We start from the raw sequence: 21426 nt of genomic DNA, 5'->3' as shown, positions 1-21426 counted from the left end.
GTCACTATCACTCAACCCAGTGCCTACAGCAAAGAAACATGCAACAAATTTGTACAATGTTTTTGAACGAAACAACAGAGAGATTCCTGCTACTATCAGGACAAAGGCAAGGTTGGCATTGCCCACATTCCTTATTATTGTGTTTGTGATTCTAGATGATGCAATGAGATATAAAACTTACATAAGATAAATAAATGTGAAAGGAAAAAATGAAACCATCATTAATTATAGATGATTATTTTACTTAGAGAATTCGTAAGAATGGACTTAAAAATGAGTAGATGTTTTAAGGGGCTCAGAAAATCAAATTTTTAAAAGAGAAAAAATGGGAGCATTATAAGAAGAACGCCCTATTATTATTCTATGATAAAATAATCATCCCACTAACACTTATTATAGACCACGTGCCAAGCACTGTGATTAAGCACTTCTCCTACATCATCTTGTTAAATAAGCACATTCAATCCTTCCGTTGACCCTCGTGAAGTAGGGATGGCTCTTCTCATTTGACAAAAATGAGCCCCTACAAACTTATGTAAGTGGCCCGAAGAGAGTGAAGAGAGTGGCAGAGCTAGGGTTCAAAGTGCGGTCAGGCTTCAAAATCCACGCATCTGCTACTAGCTTGCGCTACTAGAAAATACCAAGGTAAAAATGAAAGGTCGTAAGTGCAACAAATAAAATAAAATACAAAGAAACTCCGGTGAGGACTGTTTAGGATGCAGTAAATTACAGAACCTTAGCAGGGGGTCTTGGAAAGGTAAGGGTATCTTCCAGGATGTCTGTGTGTACAGGCATGCGCATGCACGTGCACACATGTGCCCCCTGGAAGCTGGAAATTCAATATGTCTGCATTCTTCATGCTTTCGGGAATTAAAAAAGAATTCTCTGTTGCCACTCCAGTATGAAAGCAGACCTAGGAAAGGTTCTCAAGTATCAGCCATTACAACGAATAGATTTATTTTGATTTTCTGTATGATGTGAAGATAAGTTAGAAGATACAAATACACAGATTATCAGGGCACGACCAAAGGTTTATCTTTTCAGAAATCTGTAATTTGTATATATTATTTTTCTATCAGAAACAGGAATGTTGGGGAAATAACTAGGTGCCTGGGGAAATTCTATTTTCCTGTGGTATTCAGTTACAGCAGACCAGGGTGAGGGTTAAAATCGACATTCATAACTACACATAAGTGGACTCATAGAGGCTGAGCCTCCAAAAGCACATTAAAATGGATCACAGAGAGGCAAGTATCCCTGCGTGTAAGTAGTACCATCAAGACAGTAAAGGCAAATAACCAAAGCTGTGGTCCACCAAGTCAAGGATGGTGTCCTATTCATTTTATATCCTAATACTGAGCTCAGAACCCAGAGCCATGGAGTCTAGGACAGAGCAGACATGCAGTTCCCTGCCTTTAGAGAGGATTTTGGTTTCAAGCATTAGGCCTTCAGTTTTACAGAATTTAGTGATCCATTTAAAAGGAAAATTTAAGCTTGAGCCCACAAAGTTAAAAACATTACTTTTTGCCAAGTTAGAAAGCTTATTGTAGGCACTTCAACCAACTCTCTCTAAAGGGTGAGAATTATTTTCTGTTTTGGACTGTGTGACAGCCTCTGAGCCTCAGTTTCCCTAACTGTAAAATTTGGGTTCATGGATATCCAAGGTTCATTTAAATGATATTATTCTAGGATTAAACAATATAATAATACACCTTCACAAGGCTAAATTGCTGTTTAACTCGCTATTGAAAGATTTCCAAGTTGATCTCTGTTAAAATTTGTAAAATGGGTTCCAGATTCACAAGAGGATGTCAGAAAGTAAATGGGCACCTTCCCATCAACCATCTGAATGGTGAATTGCACTTCTGACATGTTCAAGGCAGTTCCCCTTCTCACAGCACACCCAAAGGGCCACAACGCCAATAAGGATAAACTCAATTAGCGAAGTTTCACAAAACTTGTATGTTTTAAATGGATTAAAAACTCATTCTACTACTCCGAGGTAGATACCCAAGAGAAATGGAAAAAAATATGCCCATATAAAAATATAACACCTGAATGATCATAGCAGTACTACTCACAACACCTAACACATGCAAATAATCCAAACTTCCAACTGATGAATGGATAAATAAAATGTGGTATATCCATACAATGGAATAGTATTCAACATAAAAAGGAATGAAGTACTGATTCACGCTACACCATGGATGAACTTCACCTGGAAACATTACACTAAGTGAAAGAATACAGTGACAAAGGACCACCTATTATGTGATTCCATTTATATGAAATGGCCAGAATAGACAGAAAGTAGATTAGTGGGCTGCCAGGGGCTGCCACTGGTCGGGAAAATGGGGGTTTGAGGAAAAATGGGGAATGACTGCTTAAGGGTACAGGATTCTTTGGGGGGTAAGTGTTCTAACATTGATTGTGATGATGGCTGCACAACTTTGTGAATATACTAAAATCCACCAAAGTGTATAGTTCAAATACATAAATTGTATGGTATGTGAATTACATTTCAATAAAGCTATTACCAAAAAAAAAAACAAAAGAAAAAGAAAGTCATTCCCATGGGTTCAGCTATCCTGGAGGTGGACTCTAGGGCCACCTTGGTACACAATACAATAGCAGATTCTAACATTTTTGACATCAAGCTTCAAAGATGAGGTCTATTAGACTCTGCCAACTGAATCAGAATTAACCTGGTCATCTTTCCTTGGGCAACTCCAACTGCTCTGTTAGTTCCAAGGACCTAACATGTCATGCTTTCCCAAATCGAGGGGGAATTTTCCAGTCAGGGAAAGAACTAAAATCAAGGATGACAGAGTACTAGACAAAATAGCAATTCTACCAAAGTCAACATTCAAAAGCTTGAGGGGTGCCTGGGTGACTCGGTTAAGTGTCTGACTCTTGATTTTGGCTCAGGTCGGGATTTCAGGATGTGAGGTCAGGGTCTGCATTGGGCTCTGTGCTCAGTTTAGAGTCTGCTTGAGATTCTCTCCCTCTGCCCCTCTCCCAGGATCTCTCTCTCTCTCTCTCACTCTCTCCAAAATAAATAAAAAACCTTTAAAAAAAAAAAAAAAGCTTGAGATTAACAGATTTGAGGATGCACAAGCAATAGTAGGATTTGTTTCTGCTCTCATAATAAAAGACAAAGCTCCAGGCTTCTGGTGAAACTGCAGGAATGCGGTAGTTTAGAAGTGGTACAGACAGCTGACACTTCACAGTAATGTAGTAGAAAGTTCCAGACATCTATAATCACAGCTGAATAGGGGACCATTTCTCATCACAGCAACTAGCTCTAGAGGGATTCTCCAGAATCATCAAGAAAGTATCAGTTTCTGTTATCGCCAAGGGCATGTCAAAAGGGGAAGGGAGGGAAAAATAAAACAAGATGAAATCAGGGAGGGAGACAAACCATAAGAGACTCTTAACTCTAGGAAACAAACTGAGGGTTGCTGGAGGGGAGGGGGGTGGGAGGGATGGGGTAACTGGGCGATGGGCATTAAGGAGGGCCTGTGATGGAATGAGCACTGGCTGTTAATGCAACTGATCAAACACGAAACTCCACCTCTAAAACTAATAATACAATATATGCTAATTAATTGAATTTTATTTATTTATTTTTATTATGTTCAGCTAGCCACCGTATAGTACATCATTGGTTTTTGATGTAGTGTCCAACGATTCATTAGTTGCGTACGTATAACACCCAGTGCTCAACACAACACGTGCCCTCCTTAATACCCATCACCCGGCTACCCCGTCCATTGATTGAATTTTAATTAAAAAAAAAAAAAAAATTCAGGTTTCCAAGCTACAACATGGGCAGTGTCCAGGGTCCTGAACTCAGAGGGCACAGGAGTGAAGTTCCGGGCCGCAGCACAGCTGCAGCTGAGATTATGCGCCCTGGCAGCAAATTAGGGTCCTGGGGAATAAGAAAATCTCACTTCCTGGCTAGCTGGGTAGGCTTCTAAAAACCAGGGCGAAGCAAGTAAGAGAGCAGAGAGAATGCGGGAGTAGGTAAGGGTTCTTTTCTTAAATTCTAGGTGCATAAGTCCATATGAAAGGCAGCAGTTGCTTTGCTGAAGCCTGGGGTAAAGCATATGTCACTCCACCTGGGTCAACTGCAGGCCAGCAATGTTAGAGAACAGGTGCCTGTGTCAGGACAGGTGGGTCTCGAGGTTGAATTAGGACAGGAGAAAGACAAATACCATCAGGTCTTAGAGACCAGATGGGAAGGACTGGGAATTTACTTAAGAGCCTGGGGGACAAAGGGTGAGGGGCTCAGGCACAGTGATGGGACCTTGAGCTCCAAGACCTGATAGGGAGGTCCAAGTACTGGGCTCAGGACCACCAAGAGGAGTGGAGCATGCACTTGACCCAGCTGCGTTCTAAGGCAGCAGCTCCTTGTATTCTTCCCACCGCTGTCTGGGACTGAAGTCAGCACACATTTAGTCACCAAGTTTTGCCACAACCACCGGAGTCCATGGGTAGGGTGTCAGGAGCCCTGGAGTCCTGATCGGATGGGCCCCCTTCACATCAGCAGAAGATCTAGCTTTCCAATTATTTCTATTTCCTTCCAAAAAAGAGAGCCCTGGAGAATGACTATCTGGACTCCAGCTCTCTACTCATCCACTCCCTTTTGGATTCCGGAATGCTTAATAATCCTGGGGCCAACTTCTACCCTACTGAGGCCCCGTGACCATATTAGCACTTCCTAATCCTAACAGGTCCACTGCCTATGCACGTGACTCCACATGTATACACGTAAACCGTAGTCATCAGTGTGTTCTAGCCCAACGTGCGGGTATGAGCCTGACTATATTCTGAGGATGACTCTTGACAGAGTGCCATCAGATGATCTCACTTTGTAACACTGATTTATGGGCAAGACTGCCTCGACTTACCTGTTCTGCGTTTCCCTATTTATTCCATATTACTCAGCGGCCTCTTTCCCCATCTCATTTATTCAGATGCTAGGCCAAAGGAATGTACTAAATTTTTGGCCATGATATTATCCCACTATCCTTTATCTTCCTAGAAAATAATCATAATGGACAAGAAAGAAAGAAATGGCAAGGTTTTCAGTTATCCAAATGATGTCACCTCCTTTAGACTTTTCTAACTTGTGTATTTGGCTTGAATGATTTAGTGATTTCTCAAACCATTAGCAGCACAAGATGAGACTGTCCCCCGAGCTAGAATCAAGTACCTCCCAAGCATGTGGCCGTGCAAGGGGTGAACCCAGCATACTCCCAGTGGTAAGTCATCCTGCTGTCCTCCTGGAGAGAGACGTCCAGCTCGCGGGAGGCAGGGCCCTCGCTGCATGGCTTGAGGAGGCAAGGCCGCTCGGTGGGCAGCTCGGGGCCTTCACACTCTTCCTCAGGCAGCTCAGTCTCCGTCTGCGTGAACGTGAGGAGCACGCGACACTTCACCTCTCGGACCTGGACGCCCGGCCCGCATGTGGTGCTGCAGGCTGACCAGGGCTCCGGAATGAACCTATGGAAAATCGGGGCGGGGAGAGGACACGCAACCATTACATTTGGGCCACAGAGGAGTGACAAGAATTCTCTGAAGCGAAAAAGTAACTTTATTCAGAGGGAATTCAGAACATTTGAAATGCCATATTTTTACTGATGCTCAATTATGTCACCAACAAATTTTCAAATCTTATTAACAACAGAATTTTCCCTAGAGATATACTGAACGTTTGCAACCATTTTATAACTCAAGTTCTGTGCTAGGACCTTTGCATGATATCATTAAAACTAGGGGGCGCCTGGGTGGCTCAGCTGGTTAAGCGTCCGACTCTTGATTTCGGCTCAGGCCGTGATCTCAGGGTCGTGAGATTGAGTCCCGCACCTGGCTGCAGAGACTTAGCTTAGTCTACTTCTCTCTCTCTCCCTCTCCCTCTGCCCCTCCTGGCACACTGTCTCTCATTCTCTCTCTCTCTCAAATAAATAAATCTTTAAAAACATATATAATTGATTTTTTTAATTTGGTAATAAAGAAATTCCATGGTGAAAATTTCTAATCTGATTTCTTTTATAATATGGAGATTTTTCACCAATTTTTATTTATCTAATCTTTATCAGGCTTACCCTTTAACTGGCAGGGTTTTATTCAACCCTCAATATTTAGGCGCTAAGCTACAGGACAACAAATGTTTTTGGCAGAAAACATAGATGAAGCTTACATATTCTTTTCTATTTACATAAATACACTGAACATCTTCTTGAAAATACCTTAGGTATTCCACAATCTAGCTGAATAAAGTATTTATTTCTGATCCTGAATTATTATCCACTGAATCAGAGGTTGTCCACCTACAGTCTACAGGTCAATTCCAGCCCACCTATTTCTCTACAGCCTACTAGCTAAGAATGATTTTGATGGTTTTAAATGGATCGCGTGGGGTGGGAAAAAAGGGTAACATTTTTGTGAATGGCATAAATTCTGTTTGCTTTTGTGCTACATGGCAGAGCTGGGTATCTGCAACAGAGACTGTTTGGCCAGCAAAGCCTAAAATATTTAATGTCGGGGCCTTTGCAGAAGATGTTTGCTGATTCCTGCACTGAATTTAAAAGCATAGATTCAGGAAGGACACAGGTATTCGAGATATCCTGAAGCAACACTTACATCATGAGACACTCCCAAGTGCGAGACAAGGAAGAGCTCAGTAATAGAATAAGTCTGGGGAACTGTGGGTGCTGTCCTGTTAAATGGGTTAATTTACTACAAAACCCTCCCGAAGACTATATGATATATGAACGCACACCATAAACGCTATGAGGGAATATGGTGTGCATCATTTCCTACGCTTAAGTGGATACAGACCCCTATGCACAGGGTAATGTACTAAGTCACTTCAGAAAATGATTAAGATGTAGTTCCAAGGCTTAATGTTCAAAATCTCAGAAAGATAGGGTAATAAGGGTCTCTCCGAGTCCTCCAATCTTCTCTCCACAGACAACACATCATCACAGTTGTCCGAAACAGTACATTCCACTCAGCAGAATACAACACCATTGCTATGCATGAGCCCAGGAAAGAACTACCAGTAAACCCCCCAAATTTTGTTTATTGTGTTGAAAACTGTTAGCGGAAAACTCCTTCTCTCCCTCTCCTAGCCCTCCTATGCCAGGAGGGGGCTTGCCCGACCTCCCAGGATGGAGGAGTTACTGGAATAATATTTGCACAATGCTCTTTTCTTCCCTTGATGTTTTCCCCAGTAGAACCAGAAAGCATCCAACTCTTGATTTCGGCTCAGGTCATGATCTCAGGGTCGTGGGATCAAGCCCCGAGTTGGGCTCTGTGCTGGGCGTGGAACCTGCTTAAGAGTCTCCCTCTCCCTCTGCCCTTCCCCTAAAATAAATAAATAAATCTTTAAAAAAAATTTAAGACAAGGAATCCATACAATGTAATAATATGAGGTCAATTAAAAGAAGGAGGTAGGTATGGGGCACCTGGATGGCGTAGTCGGTTGAGCGTCTGACTCTTGGTCTCAGCTCAGGGCATGATCTCAGGGTCGTGAGATCGAGCCCTGCATCGGGCTCCACACTCAACAGGGAGTCTGCTTGAGATTCTCTCTCTCCCTCTCTCTCTGTCTCTCTCTGTCCCTACAAGCCTGATGAGGGAGAGGGAGACTCCTAAGCAGGCTCCACGTGCTCGCTCTCTCTCTCCACTCACTCGCTCTCTAAAATAAAGTATTTTTTAAGGGTGCGGGTCTATATTAATTGAGCAGGAATGGCCTCCTCTTAGAGACAGTTAAATGAAGTAAGTACGGGGTAGTTCATATACTATGATCTTCTGTCTAAATACACTCAGGTATACATAGGCATAGGTAGTGTATATATTATATAATTGTGTATCTATAGCACAAACGTCTACATACGTTGGTTCCTGTATGATTCCTCTTTTCCGGAAGTGATTCCATGTGTCAGGGTCTAGAGTGTAAAGGGGGGGCTTCCACTTCTTATTTGTAGCTTGAAAAGGTTTGAATTTTCTAACCTTGTGTGTACTGTACTTTTACGGTCACTACTTTTCTCCTTTCCCTTCTCCTTAGGAATAAAAACTTAAAATTTGGGATTTTGCTTTAATGAGAAGTAGGTTTTTTTCATTCAGGCTGGACTCCTGGGTCTCCTGTGATCCAGAACCCTGACAGAATACGGGGCAGGAAAGAGGGCTCACCTCATTTCCCAACAGGGCAAAAGATGGTTTGCGTCCAGTGCTTTCCTAAGGCGACTGGGATGTTTCAAGTTGGTTTTCAGAGGTCCTTTTAAGCGTCCTCTTAAAAAACAGATCTGAGGGCTGTCCAGATTAGCCATGAGTGATTTCAGAGGGAAAAAGAAAAGCTATGGTAACTCAAACTTTAGGCATAAACTAGCAGATTTTCTTCTGCGGATTTAAAAAAATTTTCAAATTTATTATTGCTTATTTATTTATTTTAAAGATTTGATTTATTCATTTGACAGAGAGAGGGAGAACACAAGCACAGTAAGGGGCAGTGGGAGAGGGAGAAGCAGGCTCCCCACTGAGCAGGGAGCCTGATGTGGGGCTCAATCCCAGGACCCTGGGATCATGAAGTCAGATGCTTAACTGACTGAGCCACCCAGGGGCTCCTATTATTGTTTAAACAAAAGATATTACAGTGTTCATACAGTTCTGAGTCTTGTTTTGTTTTTCCCTCACAGAAAAAAAATTTTAAGGATAGAAAAAGGAAGAGAGCCGCATGAAAACATCTGAAGCACCATGTCTGCACAAAACACAACCAGAGAAACAGAGCACGTTCCCTACATCTGCGCTTGGCAGAAGAACTTAGAATAGCACCTCCCTACCATGAGAGTTTAGACACAAGATGATAAAACGACAGAATAAAATGGGAAACTAGGGAGCTAAAGATATAAACTGTGAAGCTTAAGGACATGATTCCTAGTCTCATCGGGAATTCAGAACCTGGAAAACACAGAAGAATCAAGGCTGATGATCAGATTGATGACACAGGCAGGACTTGACAGTGCTGAGAGAGAGAAGAGAAGCTTCTGGAGCAATCGGAGGGGTGAAAGGGAAGGACAGGCTGCAGAGAGGACTGTCTGGGGTGATGGAAGTGCTCAGTATCATGCCCAAGGCTGCGGCCGTAGGGCTCTTTCCACCTCTTAAAAGCTCATCCTTTAAATAGACATGGTTTACTGTATGTAAATCACACCTCTCCAAAACGGACTTTTTAAATTTTTAAATTTTTATTTTTTTAAAGATTTATTTATTTATTTGAGAGAGAGAGAGAGCATGAGCACGGGGAGGGGCAGAAGGAGAGGGAGAGAATCTCAAGCAGACTCTGCACTGAGTGTGGAGCTGGACGTGGGACTCGATCTCACAACCCTGAGATCATGACCTGAGCCAAAATCAAAAGTCAGACACTTAACTGACTGAGCCACCCAGACGCCCCCAAAATGGACTTTTTAAAATGGCCGTTTTTAGAGACAAAGTGAGAGAGAATCTAAAGAATCTGATACTGAAGTTACCTGGATTCTTCAAGTAGGGGTTCCAATCCATGACAAACAGAAAAAGTGTTCAAAAATAAAATATGTGAAAAAGGATTAAAAACTGCCTAAAACACAGCTTGGAAAGGCACAGTGTCTTCCAGGAAAAAAAGTGATAAAAAATGATTATCATAAAAACCTAGAGTGTTAGGCAGAATAGTGGCCACCCCAAAGACGCTCACACCCTAGTCCCCAGGATTTATGAATATGTTGTATTGCATGACACAAGAAATTTTGCAGATGTGGTTAAGGTTATGGACCTCAAGATAAGGAGACTGCCCTAGCAGGATAATCTAATCACACAAGGCCTTAAAAACAGAGAAGCCTCTCTGGCTGGAGTCTGAGAGATGCAGGAAAAGAGCAAGAGAGATTCAGAGCGTGAAGGGCACTCAACCCACCATTGCTGGCTCGGAGATGGAAGGGCCCAGGAGCCAAGGAATGCAGGCAGCCTCTGGAAGTTGCGAACAACTCCTGGAGCCAGCAAGGAAGTGGAGGTTTCAATTCCACGACTGCATGGAACTGAATTCTGCCAACTACCCGAATGAGCCTGGAAGCACATCCTCCCCCAGGGACCCCAGAGAGGCGCTCAGGCTCTTGATTTTGGCTCGGTGGGACCCAATGCAGGGGAACGGGCAACAATCTGCTGGGCTCTTCACCTCTAGAATTGATCTGGCAAATGTGTATTAAACCACTTGGTTTGCAGTGAATTTTCACAGCAGCCAAAGCAATTTAAAAGGTTTGAATTTTCTAACCTGGCTAACACTTTTTTAAAAAAATCAGGAACTTTGAAATAGGTTGGTAATAAAGCAAGCTATGTCAACACACTCATTTTGAAGATGGAGACATCAATAGAAATGGGATGTTTAGGGACGCCTGGGTGTCTCAGTCAGTTAACTGTCTGCCTTCAGCTCAGGTCATGGTCCCAGGGTCCTGGGATCGAGCCCCACATCGGGCTCTCAGCTCATCGGGGAGTCTGCTTCTCTCTCTCTCTCTCTCTCTCCCCTTCCCCCTGCTTGTGCTCACAGTCTCTCTCTCTCTTTTATATATCTTTAATATATTATAAATAAATGAAATCTGAAGTATAAGGAATAACAAAACAGGATAAGAAAAGGTAAAAGACCAGTAAAAATTTTTGGGAAGAAGAGATGAAGTTATTCTTTGATGATGACTTGATAACTATGGGAAACAGTAAAGTTAATTGAAGATCTTTAGAAAAAAAAAATCAGAGTTCAATAAAATAGTCCCTACCTATCTATCTATCCTAAAATTACCACGTTTCCCAGAATTCAGCCAACACTCACCACGCTAAGAACGGTACATGTATTATTTGAATATAATTTTCACAACCTTTTGAACAAGTACCGTTTTTTCCCAACATTACAGATGAAAAAACAACTGAAGCTTGAAACATGTAAGAAAATTGAGTTGGTGAATAAAAAGTTTGTAAGAAAGTACAGGCCACTTGATTAAAACCACAAAATACGATAGGGGGTTCTAACCGCAGAGACCGGAATAACCAGCGAGAACAGCACATGCCTCCGAATGGAAAGATTCCAAGTTGTAAAATGTTTGTTTCCCCCCCCTTAATTATTTTAGCAAATGAATACGGTTCTGATCCAATTTTGGGGAGGCTGGAAACAGACAAGACAACTCTCAAGTTGTTATGGGAGGTTAGGTGAGGACAGTCAGGAGCATGTTTAAAAGGAATAACAATTATACTGCCCATGCACAGTCTGAGAGAAAAAAAGGACTAAAAAGTTACAGTAACTCCAATACTACGGGGCTGGCAATGGGGTACCTGTTTGCACAGTGAAGGCACTGTGAAATCAGAGTGGGCAGGACAAATTATTGTCGGATAGTGCTGGGCAACTCGTTAATTATTGGGGAGAGACACCACATATCACATTCCCCATGGATCAAAGTTACATGTACACCATGAAAACATGAAAAGTATAGTTGACCCTTGAACTGCTCAGGGTTTTGGGGCACCGACCCCCTCCTCATTCCCTGCCCACAGTCAGAAAACCACGTGTAACTTCTGACTCCCCGAACTCATAACCAACAGCCTACTGTTGCCTTGCCCATAACGTACACAGTCTTCACACCTATTTTGTATGTTATACTTCTGACATACTGTCTTCTTACAATAAAGTAAGCTGGAGAGAAGAAATGTTAAGAAAATCATAAGGAAGAGAGAATACATTTATAGCGCCACACTGCAGAAATCCACGTGTAAGTGGACCCACCGCAGTTCAAACCCGTGTTGCTCAAGAGTCAACTGTATTAGAAAGCAGGATTTTTTTAAAAAACAAAAAGGTCGTTTCCCCATGTTGATGAATGTGTGGGAAAGAGGGTGGGCTCCGGGACTGCCATAGACAGGCAAACACACACTGACTTTTTGGAATGAAATTTGACCATAGAAATTCGATGCCTTTGATGTGCTTATCTTCCGTACCAGAAATTCCACCCCAGCAGATATGTCCTATCTAGACAGAGATGTGCAATTTGAGACTGGCTGCAGTTTTTGTTTTTGTTTTTTTTTTATCATAGTTAATGATCAGCAACAAGTTGCAGAGAGCCAGAAAGATCTTTCTAAAATGTAATCATGATGACATCACTTGTTAAAACCCTCCCACTGCCTCCACATGAAGTCCAAGCTCCTTAGTGAACCACGAAGACCTCCAAGACATGCTTTTGTTTCCAGCCACATCCTTGCTGCCTCACGCTCTAGCCTCCAGGCCCCTCTCCACACTCAGTATGTCAGCAGCCAGGCATGGCCACGTGGACCAGTTGGCTGGCATGCAATCCCAAATACTTGACATTTTGCTCGCCTGACACCCGTGTACATCTCAAGACCTTAGTTCATGCACCATCTCTCCCAAGAAGCTCTCCCTGACCCCTAAACCTCACAGTACGGTAATATAACAACTAAATTCTCTTGTCTACCTTATTAGACCAACCTAAGGATGGGCAAAGCTTGAATTCAAGTCACTTAACATTAAACTGGAGCTCCTTCTAGAATCACATGCCAGAGAATCACTGTCCACCACTTAACAGCTCTGAAATGCTGGACAATGCCCTAATCTTTCTGTGCCTTGGTATCTTCACCCCTAAAGTGAGGTTAATGATAACACCTCCTCATGGGGTGTTGGAATCAAATTGGTGGAATTAAATGAGTCAATCCACATAGACCCTGGCACAAATGAAATTCTCAATATTAGCTGTTAGGACCACCGTGAGAAAAACAGATGTCTGGAAGAAGACATGATTTGGTTTTAGCAAATACAGCTTCCAAAAAAATAGCAGGGAAGAAAACATCCAAAGTGCTCTAACCCTGTCCTGTTTCCTTGGTTTTCACATACGAAAAATGGGAAAAGGGCAACACAGCTGCAGAAACATCTCGCACCCCAAAGAAACGAGGACGTCTCCAGGGAAGATCTTTTAAAAACGACGGATGCACCGTATCAACCGTCAACACATTCCACAGCTGGAAGCTTTGAAAGGTCAACACTGCAGTTCTCTTGGCATAGCTTTATAAGCTATAATTTTTATTTTCCTAATTGAAAAAAAAAAAAAAAAGCTTTTGAACATCCGCTCCCTGCGTAAATTCAGAGCTCAGGCCATGGTAAACCACAGAGGCAGAAATATTTATCTTCTCCAGGCAGGTTTGGCAGGCTTTCCTCGAGGGATCTGAAATATAGCTACGTTCCCCCTTCTCCATCATTGTCAACAAGCAAGCATCCCCAAACCACAAAAGACAGCGGTTACAGAAGGATGAACTGGAAGCTGAGGTATGTTGCGGTTTTGTTTGGAAATCGAGGGAATGAAGAGAGTCAGAAGTGGTGGGAGGAAACTATAAACTTCACACTAGGCAGCCAGGAACAGGCCAGCATCCGCCAGCAGCGTGAATTACAAAGGAAAATTGCACAGAGACCACAGAAGGAGAGGGGGAGGGAAGAAGCAGGGAGGAGGCAGCCTCGAGGGCCGAGGGCCGGGAACAGGTGCAGGGGGCTCCGGCTCCCATCCTGGAGAGAAAGGGGTGGTGTCTTCCAGGAGGAAAGGGCGTATTGGCTTTGCTTGGAGATTAAGGAGAGGAGGAAACCAGCAGCAGCAAAGGCAGGTGGGCTGACAGAAAGAGCAGGTTTGGAATGAATACAGGGCCTGAACCCACTGGAGCTCACATGATATTGCCCCTTCCAATTCAATACAATGAACAGGATTTTCAGACTGTGAAAGGGATCCTACAGACGGCCCGATCCAGTGGTTCCCAAACTTGGATGCACCTTCCCAAGTCACCTGGGATACTTGCTAAAAATGCAGGCGACAAATTCCTAGAGATGGAAAGCAGAAGAGGGGGGCAGGGGGCTAGCGGGAGGGGCGGGGGGGCACTGGGGAGCTAGTGCTTCACGGGGACAGAGTCTCTGCTGGGGAAGATGAAGCAGCTCCGGAGGGGGGGCAGCGCTGGCTGCCCAACCAGGTCAGCGCACTTCATGCCACGGAACCGTACCCTTAAAAATGGTTAAAACGGTCATTTTTGAAAACGCAGCACATCTGACATACAACAGTCTATCAGTCTCAGGGGCACACCAGAGCGAGCTGGTAGTTTTAGACATTACGAAATGATCCCCACGATAGGTGCGTCGTCACCATCTGTCACCATGGAAAGTGATGAAATATTGACGGTAGTCCCTATGCTGCACTTTTCATCCCCGTGATTGATTTATTTTATAACTGGAAGCCTGTACTTCTTCATCCCCCTGCACCTATTCTGTTATGGATATTGTACCACAAAACAATAAACAAATAAAAGGTATCTGGCAGAGTCAAAAAAAAAAAAATGCTAGGGACGAAGCACGCCCTCCCCCACCCACCCAGAGTCTGCCCCTGGGGCCCAGAGATCTGCATTTCAGGAGTGCCACAGGTGATTCTGATGGAAGTGACCTGAAGACCAGACTTTAAAATGGTATTGTGGTTATTAAAGAAGGAGGAGGAGAAGGAGGAGAATAGAAGAAGTGCTTCTTCCTTAGAGACACATCCTGTGAGGTTTACAGATGAAATGCTCTGCTGTCTGGAGTCTGGCTTCCGTGTTGGTGGCAGAGACGGAACGAGAGCGACCTGCTAACTGACAACTACTGAAGCCGGATGATGGATACATGGGGGTTCATTATACTGTCCTCTCCTCTTTTATATAAGCTTGAAATTTTCTATAATAAAAACAGCTTTTAAAAAGAAAAAAAAAAAAGCCTTCGCCAGGTGGCCCCCGTTCCCAACAGAGAAGGGAGCGTGACTGAAAGACTGGTGGGACAAGCAAGCCTCGGGGCGGAAGGGCAGAGCCTGAGGAGTGCTGCCGGCGGTATGGCAACAGCCTTGTGTGGGGACCCACGGCAGCTACACGTGCGCTGAGCACAGCAAAATGTAGAAACTTGCAGAATCACTGTGTCGTACGCCTGAAACCAAAGTGACATTGCGTCAGCTGTCCTCGGATAAAAACATTATTAATGGCGGGGGGGGGGCGGTGAGTGGCAGCCTCCTGTAGGGGACACACAACCAGCAGTTTACGGCAGCTGCAGCATCCCACTCAAGGCAAAGCAAGGAAGCGCTCAGGGAGGATGCTGGGAGCCCTGAAGGGTTGATGCCCCCCGCGAAGTCTGGTTGGCCTTGGGGGTGAGTGCAAATCTCTGGCTGATGGGGAACCATATTCTCAATGTTGGAAAGAAAGACTCAGATTTGTGCCTTAGCTAGACTTGTCCAGAAGCTGTGGGATGGGTGGGTTTGAGGGGACCGAGTGGGAAGCGAATCAGAAGGCTGTTTCTAGTGTCCCGGGAAGTGAGCTCAGGACCTGGACAGGATGGTAGTAGGAACAGAGCAAAGGAGCTGGAATGGAGACAGATTTTAGTGGATAGGATCAGCAGGACCAGTAGTTAGCTACATATAAGGGAAGAATGAGAGACAGGCAAGAATGACCCCAGACTTGTGGTTTGGGGAACTAGACAGCAACCCCATTAACCAAGAGAGGACATACAGGAGGAGTTGCAGTTACAATCTAGTTGTGTTCTGGGGACAGAAGATCCAAGTAGGATGCATCGTTCTAGACTGAGAACTCTATAACCTTCCTCGCGTGACAACTACACACTCCCTTCGGCTGTCTCAAATCTCCTTCTTTCCACGGGTTCCTTCCCTTACGGAATCACAGGAGATCACAGCGGGGAGAAGGTTCTGGTAGTATTGAGCCTAACACCCTTCCTGTACACTTGGGAGGTGTAGACATGTTAACTGACTTGTCTACAATCTTTACTATTTTTTAATATATTTAAGGCCATCCTGGGGCGCCTGGGTGGCTCACTTGGTTAAGCGACTGCCTTGGGCTCAGGTCATGATCCCAGGGTCCTGGGATGGGGCCCCACGTCGGACTCCCTCCTCAGCAGGGGACCTGTTTCTCCCTCTCCCTCTGCCGCTCTCCTGCTCTCTCTCTGCCAAATAAATAAATAAAATCTTAAAATATATATATAAGGCCATCCTAACTTCATATAAAAAATAACAAAAATCAAACATCCATAGAACCACTTCTTTCCATCAGCTTCCCTACCAATCTGTACTCCTTCTTTAGTACTCAAATACCCACTCCTTCTAATTGGGAATTCATGTCTTAAATCTCTGAAATGTTTACATCTCTATGATACTACTGGAATATATGATACTACTCTACAATTGGAATGATACTACTCTACAATTAACTGGAAAAGACTCTCTTGCCCATTTAGATAGCGTTTTCCCCGTCTGCATCATTTTTCCTTGACTTTCTAAGAGATCTGCACCCCTCCTTAAACTCTTTACGGCCTTCGTCTTTCCAACCACGGTCCTTCCTTGGGTCTCCTTCTCCCTCTGCTCACTACTCCTTCTCCTGCATCACCCACTTCTTGCAACACCACCCCCCTCCTCTAGGTCACCAAACTACAGTCATGAGCTCTCTCTTTAGTCAGTTACTCTGGGGTCATTCACCTCACAGCATCTACAGTTTCTTCTGGGTTCACTTCAAAGCCTGCCACTAGTCCATGTGGAAAAGTTCTGCGCATGTCCTAAGGGGGATACGCCAATTCTCTTGGCCTGTATCACCAGAGGCATGGTGCCTTCTCAAAGAGGAGTAATCCACATTCCCCTGGGGCTCACTGGGCTAGACTCCAGTTGGATGGGACATTGACAAATGAGCATGTTCTGAAACCAGCAATGAGGTTGGTAAGGGATCTAAAAGCAAAACATGAAAACCACTGGAAAAGGCTAAGAGTGATGAGCTTGGGAAAGACCACACTCTTGGGATCCAGCTTTCCTCAAATTTGTGAAAACCTGTCACATGGAATGAGGCATCGACATGGGTTTGTTTTTTTTTTTTTCTCTTTCAGAAAGCAGAAATTTGAAGGAGGTGTGTTTAGCTCAACCAAAGAAAAATCCTGCATATAAGTCAGGTTGTTCAACAGAAGAATGAGCTGTCTCTCAATGCAGGGAGCTCTGCATATCACCAAAGGAATTGACGAAGAATATGGCCAGTCTCCTGCCTGCTCTGAGCGGGAGACTGGCCATATTACCTTATTACCTTTGAGATCCCTTTTCCTACAACACTCTGTGAATGCTCTCTTGGTAAACAGCCTGTCAGCACCACAGACTTGACGTGTCTGACAGGGAATCGGCTGTCCTGTCCAATTACTTGAGTCTGTCATTGGTGCTGTCATTCTTCTAGACTCCTGGCTGAAAAATCTCAGAGCACCTTTGATTCCTTGCTCTCTTTAGGTCCCTATCCCTCTGCAACCAGAGGTTTCTTTGATTTGCTTTTGAATCTCAATTTCCACTGACACCATTACACTCTGGATTTGCCAAATCACATGTGGATAGAAGTCACTGGATTTTTGAGTTGGAATGGACCCTGGAGAGGTCAAGTCCAGCGTGCTTCATTTATAGGATGAGACATAGAAAGATTAAAGACTTGTCTAAGGTCACATAATTAAAAGTAGTGGTTCTAGGCTCCAAGATAAGTAGCGCCATATTCTTCCTATTGCTCCATGCCATAGCAGCTCTGGGATTTCTCCTTATAATTACTCAGGTCACCCTGATGCATTTCAATGAAACGGGTTTTATAGAGATTGGCCGTGTCTTAACCATGGGATGATTGACTGACTGATTGATTTTATATAATATTGTCATGGTCCTTGGTCAAATCATATGTGTTAATACAGATCTAGGAATTATCCCCAATCTCTTAATTGTAGCAGACCACTGGGTCTGCTTTGAGTTAACAAACACTGTTCTTTTATGTGCTTCTCACAAATACTGCCAAAGTGGGACTGCTGAATTGCGAAAGAGAGAAGAATTCTAGCCAGCTCAAGCTCTCTAGAGTCTGAGAATTCAGGTCATTTGGATTTGAAATGTATCACTGTACTCCAATGAGTACAAAAATTACATATATCATGTTAACTGGCTATGCCCTGATTACTCCCATAAAAGGTCCTGGACTCACGTTGGTTCTTCTGTTGCTATTCTGGTCTCTTCTAGTTCTTGTGCTTGTTTCAGCCAAGGTAACTTAGCTTCCACTGGACTTTTTTCTAAGAAAAAAGGAACATAAACAACAAGCTTAAGGGAGTTGGATACATGATCATTGTTTGCTGAATGTTTCATCAATAAAGCAGTCATACTTTGCAAATGCAAGCTGAGTCTTTTAGCACATGAAGCAGCTTCTGGGGTGAACCAGACATTTCTGTCATATATTTTTTTAATTAACACATTATCCAAATACAACCAGATGATCCCATAGCACAGTTGAACACGTTCTCCAAGCAAACATTAAAACGCCTTTTATTTTAAAAAATGCCTTTCATAAACCAAAACCTGTCTCTGTTGTTTACATATTAAAGCTCAACCATATCAGCTTGCTTTCTTACTTCAACCATATCAGCTTACTTTCTTCCATATCAGTTTGCTTTCTTTTGCCACAAATTCTTGTTGCCCATGAATAAAGAAATCACTAGAGAAAATCAAATAACATAAATGTTTGGAAAGTTGGGAGGAGGGGAATCTGTGTTCTGATTTACTTAAATTTTTATTGTTGTAGTTGCTGAGGGAGCTCATTACCAATTATAACCATCACGCAGGAGCAAGATGCATGCCCCTTTCTGTCCTTTTAAGCCTCCTAAGACATGAAGAAAGAAACACTAGTTATGAAATAAGAAAGGAAATCATTTTTGTACTGCTGTGGGGAAATCGCAGACACCAAGAATATGGCTATGAGAGCCCATCAAGTGCACCAGGAAGGAGAAAAGACTTCACTGGTGAAAGTTCTATAACTGGGATTTGTCCCTTCCACGGCAACCAGTGATTTTTCTGGAAGGCAGACACAGTAAATAAATATTTGTTCAGTGGCTCATTGTAAGGCTATTTGTATGGACAATGAACCCAGAAATAATGAAGGAGAATTTTACTATACTTTCTAAGATATGAAAAGACTTCTTGACCCTAACAGGTGAGAATAATCCCTCTTTCATTTCCAGAGAGGAAATAACTTGTCTAAGGGTTGGAAACAGCTCACTAAAATAGATGGCAATAATCCTGTGTAGAGAGGAACGTATATCTGAGAGATGATGTCAAGACTTCCTGTTCATGGATGCTACCCATTTCTGCTAATTCATGTGGAACAAATAGGAACAACAAAAACAAACTCTAAAAGCATCTCTCAGTCTAGACTGGGAGCTGAAAGTCTTTGTTCATTCCGTAGTAGGCAACAGGACACACGACGAAGAACACGTATAAAATACTGTCGGAACAAGGAACGAGAACCCTGGGGGAAATTTCCTGCTCCTCTTTCTCTTTATCCTTCTGCTTTTCTACCCCCATGTCGCCTTTTTCTCCTCCTGTTCACCCTACTTCTTTTTCTCCAAAACAGGGATTAGATCAAATTATTCTATGTCCACCAAGAAATGTTAGCATAAGCCCGGATGCATAGGAGCCACTCTATGTGCACTGAGTCAGTAGGAGCTCAGTTCACCCCACCCCCATCACTGAATCACATCGGTCCAGCTTCTTTACCCAGGTGGACGGGTCTATTGCCATCTGTGGGTGACACCAATTTTTAAGAAAGTAAGTTGAATGGAAATGCTTTAATATTCGAATGAGAGCCAGAAAACACCATTTGATTTCACTTCCACATGCACTACAAACTTACCTTTTGGTTTATAACATGGGATGGGAATGATACATTCTTCTTTGATGTGTAACTTCAGCTGCGGGTTGCAGCCCCCAACGTGCTGTCCACGGTGGTTGATACACAGAACGACGCGGTAACGTAACCCTCGGCCGCAAGTCACCGTGCACTTCAAAGAAGAAATGAGAAGCCCGTGAAATTCTTGCTCATGAACAGATCCACAAAGGTACTGACGACTCATGCCAAGGAGAGCCACTCATTGGAATGAATACTAAACACAAACGACCACCTGACAACCATGTAAAGAAAGGGGTAGAAGTTGATTTCCTGTGATTCTTATGTTTCAGGGCCCCTCCCTCGCAAGGCCTCCTTCCAATTCTCAATTTGAAAAGTATTTCAGTTGAGGTCACAGCACAAGAAAAACTGAAATGCCCTGAAATCTTTCTGCTCAAATATGAAAGAAACTTGATATAAGTTCTCAAATTTGATTAAAATTTTTTATGACATTATCCAAAACAACTTGTGAGAATGAAAAAGAAAAACTTTTTTAAACTGTCAATTCAAAACTCAAATTCTGATCAATCACGCTAGAGGATTATCTTTCTATTCTGTCTGTAGAAATCTATCTTACGAAACTGTGATCATATGAAGAGGTCGCCAAAGAGTATTCAGCCAAAATGGTTAGGAAAAAATACTACAGACATGTCAGGCAGTTAAAATTAATAAAATATTTTCCTGTCTTTTTATGAATTTTCATGTGAAGTCTCTGTTGTATTTTTTTTCTTGCATTATTTATCATGATTGGAAGCCACTTTTGCCGATGAATGGAGTCTTTTCATGTCATGAAAATCTAGGATATCTTTTCAATTTATCTACATATGTTGGTGAGTATATATGTGAATATGTATGTGGGTTTTTCTTATTAACAGACTTTATTTTTAGGACCATTTTATATTTACAGGAAAATTGAGCAGACAGACAGAGTTCTGATATGCCCCCACCCCTCCCTGCAGCTCCCCCTATTACTTACATCTTGCATTAGCGTGGTACAATTATTATAATTGACGAACCAATACTGATGCGTTATTATTAACTGAAGTCCAGAGTTCACATTAGGGTCATTGTCAATTTTTAAAAATTTGTGATTTCTTGCAATTTCTTTGATTATTCTAAACAAAAATTCACTTCGATACCCAATATGTTGCATTCTTTCTTCTTCAAGAGTCATTCCCAAAGTGTATAAACTTCAGGCCTCACCAATTCTGGATCCATCCGTGAGAGGGGCTGAGAACCCTTGGACATCCACTAAGGGACAGGCACTGCCCTGCAGGTGTTACCTCACTAACTGCCCCACACACCTGCAGCTCACTAGCATCCCTCCCATTTGACAGAGGAGCAAACAGCCCGCTATCAAAGGACCTTGCTCAAGGTCACAGAATTCCCAAGAGGCAGAGTGGTATTCCATCCCAGAGCCTCCTGTTGCCAAAACCATACCTTTGCCACTGATTCATCAAACTCAAAGATTCGTTCTTAAGCCTGTAGACGTTTTCTACATGATCTCAGACAAGTTTCACAGGATGCAGGGGCCTTTTCGACAAATTCACGTCTCCAGAAAAGGAATATCAGTAGAGAGCAAAGAGGTGGTCAGCAGAGGGGAGGGGAATGGGGGATGAGGGGAGGGGAATGAAGGAGGGA

The 21426-nt window shown here is 43.2% G+C and overlaps 1 protein-coding gene across 4 annotated transcripts in view; it reads right to left on the bottom strand.

Moving 5' to 3' along the window:
* The window catches only part of ADAMTSL3 (ADAMTS like 3), a 368889-nt gene that overhangs the window by 108157 nt on the left and 239306 nt on the right, over window positions 1–21426 (bottom strand). For all 4 annotated transcript variants that reach the window (XM_027571545.2, XM_027571543.2, XM_027571546.2 and 1 more), the window contains exons 14-16: window positions 19753–19900; window positions 18055–18139; window positions 5222–5508 (exon numbers count right to left, since the gene is read on the bottom strand). In XM_027571545.2, the coding sequence (XP_027427346.2) occupies window positions 5222–5508; window positions 18055–18139; window positions 19753–19900 (520 nt within the window). The remainder of the gene's footprint in view (window positions 1–5221; window positions 5509–18054; window positions 18140–19752; window positions 19901–21426) is intronic.

Source organism: Zalophus californianus, chromosome 6, assembly GCF_009762305.2.
Source record: "Zalophus californianus isolate mZalCal1 chromosome 6, mZalCal1.pri.v2, whole genome shotgun sequence".
Taxonomy (NCBI): domain Eukaryota; kingdom Metazoa; phylum Chordata; class Mammalia; order Carnivora; family Otariidae; genus Zalophus; species Zalophus californianus.
This window is presented reverse-complemented; position numbering and strand designations above follow the sequence as displayed.